The following is a 5,626-nucleotide window of genomic DNA, read 5'->3' on the forward strand; positions in this document are numbered from 1 at the left end:
TAAATAAAAATATTCATCAATTTTACCGTGAAAAAAAAAACCCAATAGATAAAAGATTTGCATCTTAATTCATTAAAAGACACTTCTTAACTGAATCATTTTGTCCGGATTAAATAAAAATATTTTGTCCAGATTAAATCAAAATAAATGATACAACCTTGTCGTCCATATTAAGTTCACTCTATCTTACTCCCTCTCATACCATTTTCCTGTTCACTTTTCACATAATTACATAAATATAAGATCATAATAAGAATATTATACAAAAACATATCAAGTTTATGTATCGTATGGAAAAAGTGAAATTCTGATACAAAACAAAGCAATGTTTGCCTGCCTATACAATACAAGGAGCTATAGCTTTTTCTCTTTCCCCCAACACCAAAAAAAGATATGCCAAAAACCCAAAACCCCCCACATTTATATCTACACTTAATAACTTCAAAACTTCAAATCCCTACCCCCTCCCTCTCTTCCCAAAAAACATCACAACATAAACATATATAAATCTATCCATCATAATCATAATCATAATCTATTTAATCGCATATGATTTGTTGCAAACAATCTCAAGCGCTTCCATTATCAACCCAGAAAAGCTTGTCATAGCTTGAAAAACACCCGGTAAACCCGTTTGAATGTTGTTTAAAGTCATAGCTCTTGTAACCTCAACCGCCTTGGAGTGTCTGACCATTTCGTCCTCCACCCGTCTCTGACACGCCACGAGCTCCGACTTCTTCTCGGAAAGCGGGTCCCGCGCGTCCAAACCCTGCCCGTTGTCCTGCCCGCTGCCCGGGAGCCCGAGCCCGACCATCGAGTAAGAATGGTAGTACTTCTTCTCTATGTTTCTCAAAGACGACGCTTTTTTCTCAAGCTCTTTTGATGCTGATTCTGTTCGTTTTTTCACTTTCATTTCTTCTGATTGTTTCATGGAAATCGAGTGGACGACATTTATGAAGCTCTTAATGGCTTCAGACGCCACTGTGTCGGGTAATCGATCAAGGGCTAGTTTCCATTCATCAAAAACCAGGTAAACATCGGATGATTGTGAGGTGTTGATGTTGAGGTTGGATTCTTCTGTGTTGATGGGGAGGAGAGTGAGTTTGAACCACGCGTGAAGGGATTTGATGAAGTCTCTTTGGAATTTTATGAGGCGGCAGAAACTGGTGTGCCAGGCGGACACGGCGGCTTCCAGGTCACGAGTTGACTGGCGGTGGAGGTCGGAAGTTGACTCGCCTTTAGTTGACCGGTTGACTAGTCCACGCACTTGTTGGACAACGTGGTTTTGGTATTCATGGCATTGGTTCATGGATCGCCACATGTACATAAACCTGAAATTATGATGACATGGCGTATTTTAATTTCGGTTGAATATAACTTTTTTACCCTTGTAACAAAATGATAATTTTGACAATTGAGAAATTGCTTTTTCAATGGTGCCCACCACAAAAAGCCTTTAAAAAAAATTGTGATTCTTTTTGTAAAATGACATCATCATTTTACGTGGGGACCATTTAAAAAGCAATTTCGTAATTTACAAAATCCATTCCATTACAGATTCCAATTCCTGTAAAGGATTTCATTTCATTCGTTACAAAAGCATTTAAAGACGAAAACGCCCCTAAGAAGAAATTAGTTACCCATGACAAAGTTCAACAAGCTGTGGGACCAGCTCAGCATCTCGTAGGCCCACAATAGCAGTAGAAGTGGTGGAAACAGCTTGAGAGGTAACCACTATCAATGACTGCAGCTTTGTTATCGATGCCTTTGTTTTATTCAATTTGCCTTCATCTTCCCCTTTGTACTCTTGGCTTTGTAGTGAAGATAGCTTCCTGTCATGCTCGATTTTCACTCCTTCTCTTGCCTAGATCAAAGGGTAAATATGTAAATTTAACTTCAACACGCCTTTAAAGTGAAAAAAATGGAAATCTATCCCAAAAAAACACAGGAGACAAGACAGAATGAATATGACATATCAATGATTTCATTATGATATGTTTTATACAAAATTCTGCCAAACATTATGCCATTTTAGCAGTTAACATTGTGTTGCCTGCTATGCATGTAAAACCAAAAAAAACTTTGGTTTTTAGGTCAGTTTGGGCAGGTGTGATATGAATTGACCCCACTGCCCTTCTTTTTTTTTTTTCCAAATTCGATGACAGACAAAGATTGCTCCAGGTTGTCATACTTGGTCAGACTCCCTGTTTTTACTTCTTACAAGGGCAGTCTGGTCATTAGTCATTACACAACAAAATTTATTTTCCTTAATTGCTGTCTGTCTCCGTTTATACACTTAAATCAAGGAAAAACCTTCCCAAAATACCCTTACTGTCCACTGGTTATTATTCAAACAGTGGGAATTCTTTTTGGTCATTACCCAAAACCTTAAGATCTGAAAAGAGAAGAAATTATTCAAGATACCCTTTTGTATATAGCAGAATGTGTCAGTCATACATGGTCAGACACTCAGACTACCTACCAGCTAAAATCACCAGGGGTAACTTGGTCATTTTACAACATAGTATTTTCTAGCAAAGATAACTACTTTTTCAGCAAATACCCTTTTCCCTACATACATGGTCAGACTACCATAGAAAACTTACAGGGATATTTTGGTCATTTCATTACAAAGTATGAATATGATATGGGAAAGACGATAACTTTTTCAAGACGCCCTTTTCTTTTTCTTTCTTCATATCCTGTCTTATATCCGATAAGTGGTCCATACAAACCAACTAACAGGATTGAATGCCACAAAACGTGCTGCTGTTGTTGTTCTAATTAATTAATACAGAAAGAAGACCCAATAGAGAAATTTTACAAATTTGCCCTCAATTTACTCTTTCTTCAGTTTCCATCATGTTCTTAAATACTACTCTTTTAACCATTTTTTATTCAAGCATCATCCTTAGTATCCAAAAATCACTTTAACAAAAAGAGAACAAAAAGAAACAGGGTTAAAGTCATAACATTACTATTACTATCAATTAGAACTTAAAGGAGCATCGTATGTTGTTGATATAAAATCAAGATAAAGTTGGGAAAAGTAATAATTTATTTTTCAAGACACTCTTTTATATAACACAATGGATAAAACTATTCCAATACAGTGATTTCACCATTGGCTACAATGGCAAAAATAGTCAAAATCTATGTGCGACTATTGACCAGGGGCATTTTCGTCACTACAGTAAATTCCCACTAAAGAGTAAAGAATATCATCATCAAAGGCAGCCTTTTTCCACGGTTGCACATCTTTATTTCAAGATCTTGTTTGAAAAAATTGGAGAAAAAGATAACCAGAAAAAACAAATGAATTTCTTAATCATGCCAAAATAATCTGTGGTGTCGGAATCGTGTCTGTGCTTATCAGTTTTGAGGTTAGAATAGTAATTTTGTTACCTTTACTTCTTGGTAGAGTTTCATCTCCCATGCCAAGAGCCGATCCAGAGTTGAACAGAGACTCTTTGATCCTCCCGGTTCACCAATTGAACCGGGCTCAAACCGGTACTTAACTGCCAATGGTGGCTTCGATGTCCAGCTTGAACTCAAATTACTCAACACCCCACTTGAATGATACACAGTTTCTGCAATCCGATTCCAAAAAAAGTTTAAAAAATCGAAATAAATATTGGCCAATTCGAAATTTTTGATAATAAAGATGAAAGAAAATCTTACTTTTCATTTGCCGAAAACTCCGGTCGAGCTGGGCTCTTCCGGTTTCCAGCATCTCGGAGACTTGTTCACCCGCGTCGGCTGCCTTATCGAAGTATTCTTTGATGGAAGCGACGATCTCCGCTAAATCACGGTGCCTAACCACCATTCTCATATCGGAATTATCATCATAGTGACCGGTTTTCCAGCTTGCCGATGATGACCCAGCATCTTCAGACTTTTCGGATTTACTCATTGTTGAGAACTTCGATTTGGGGGCGGAGGTGAAGGCGGAAGGTGGTGGAGCCACCGATTCGTTATGGACTGAGGATCCGAAATTGGAGCGACTCTCCATCTCGGATCTGGAATCTCTATCGATTTCTTCATCGTCATCATCAGAAGTGGAGCTGGTGGTGCTGTAATGATCTCCCCATTCGCTACATTGCACCTCTTCTCTCTCCTCTCTCTCACCATCATCTTCCGTTTCGAGATGGTGGCGATGGTAATCGTCATCATGTTGTTGATGAGTTTGGATTTTCGGATGATGATGATTCTTTTGAGAGTAATTCGAATAAACTGAACGCTTGTCTTCATTGTTTTCCCGATGCCCTTGCTCTTTGTAACCCGAATAGATTGACGCCTTGCTCGAATAGATTGAGGATTTGTCGTCATCGGTGTCGAAATTTGGTTGGCGTTGATTGAAGTATTCAGAATCGGGCGGCGATGGAGGGTAGAAGTTTTCCCAATTCCAGACGGAGGAAGCTTGTGAAGGAGTGGATGCATAATTAGCTTGCGCATTGTACGTGTATTTATCTGGATTGTAACTGTAATTATTTTGGGGGTTTTCACGAGGATGATGGTTGAAAGATTTGGGAGGAGGAGAAGTAGACGCTTCGCTTGATTCGGAGAGTATGTGAGGGAGTTTGACGGAGAGTTTATGCCGTCGTTGATGGTGGTTGAGAGAGGCGGTACGGCTTGGGGCCGCGGAGAGAATCGGTGGGAGCTTGGAGCTTGCAACAGAGGGAGATCGGGGAACCGGCGGCGGCGGTGTTGGTGTCTCGTATGAATGAAACGAAGGGGGTTTGACGGTGGTCGTTGTGGAGGAAGAGGAACGAGTGGGGAGGAGAACCGCAGGTGTCTGATCAGCGACAGAAAGGGGTTCTCCAGCTGCGAAGTTAGCGAGTGCGGATCCGGTGATTTTTAGGGAACGGCAGTAGTCAGAGTGGGCAGCGGCGAGGTGGTGGCGGGCGTAGACGGCTTCTTTCATGAGACGGCGGCGTTCCTTGCAACGGCGGACTGAGTCCTCGTTGCCTAACTTTGAGGCCGTGCAACCCATGTCGGAATAGCTCTATTTTCGCCGCCGGCGGTGTCGCTATGTTTCTCAAGCTAACTGGCGCCTGATTTCAGCACTTTAGAAAGAGAAAGGAGAGTGGCAGAGTACACAGTGTGTGTATGTGTCTTCAACTAACAAAAAGGAGGATTTATTTGTTTCTTTGTTTTTCTATTAAAAGACTCAAAAATAAGTTTTTTTTTTGTTATAGAAAAGTAGAAAACTATACATAATTTAGTTTAATCTAAAATATTTGTATTGTTAATTACATTTATAATAGAACGGAATAAAAGAATTATGAATCAAAGTAAAATTATCAGTCATAACTAAATTTGATCGAGACAGTACTAAAAGATATTGTATGTTCTGGATAACTTTTAGAAGAAAAAAAATGTTACGTTCTTATGAAGGGATACGATATTTAGTTAATAATAATAATAATAATAATAATAATAATAATAATAATAATAATAATAATAATAATAATAATAATAGTAGGTTAATTTGCTATTTAGTATAATATTTAATTTTTATAAATATAACTTTAGCAAGATACTTAAGTATTTTGTCTTTAAAGACAAGAAAATATAATTTGAAGCAAAAGTGGAAACAGAACAAAATCCCTTCAATTCCTATTTT

The 5,626-nt window shown here is 38.6% G+C and overlaps 1 protein-coding gene across 1 annotated transcript; it reads right to left on the reverse strand.

Moving 5' to 3' along the window:
- Positions 1-258: 258 nt before the first annotated feature.
- LOC145101737 (nitrate regulatory gene2 protein-like) lies at positions 259-5,131 on the reverse strand. Its single transcript, XM_079039016.1, has 4 exons — positions 3,682-5,131; positions 3,406-3,590; positions 1,641-1,864; positions 259-1,331 (listed from the first exon to the last, which is right to left on the reverse strand). The coding sequence occupies exons 1-4, from the start codon at positions 4,991-4,993 to the stop codon at positions 536-538; spliced, it is 2,517 nt and encodes an 838-aa protein (XP_078895142.1). The 5' UTR covers positions 4,994-5,131; the 3' UTR covers positions 259-535.
- Between the last annotated feature and the right edge of the window lie 495 nt (positions 5,132-5,626).

This window comes from Lactuca serriola, chromosome 4, assembly GCF_051521515.1.
Source record: "Lactuca serriola cultivar US96UC23 chromosome 4, Lser_US96UC23_V15, whole genome shotgun sequence".
Taxonomy (NCBI): Eukaryota; Viridiplantae; Streptophyta; class Magnoliopsida; order Asterales; family Asteraceae; genus Lactuca; species Lactuca serriola.

Coding starts and splice junctions, on each gene's coding strand:
- LOC145101737 (XM_079039016.1), bottom strand. CDS start 4,993: ATGGGTTGCACGGCCTCAAAGTTAGGCAACGAGGACTCAGTCCGCCGT. Junction 1,865..3,405: donor AACTCTACCAAGAAGTAAAG/GTAACAAAATTA, acceptor CCTTTGATCTAG/GCAAGAGAAGGAGTGAAAAT. Junction 1,332..1,640: donor CTTGTTGAACTTTGTCATGG/GTAACTAATTTC, acceptor TCATAATTTCAG/GTTTATGTACATGTGGCGAT.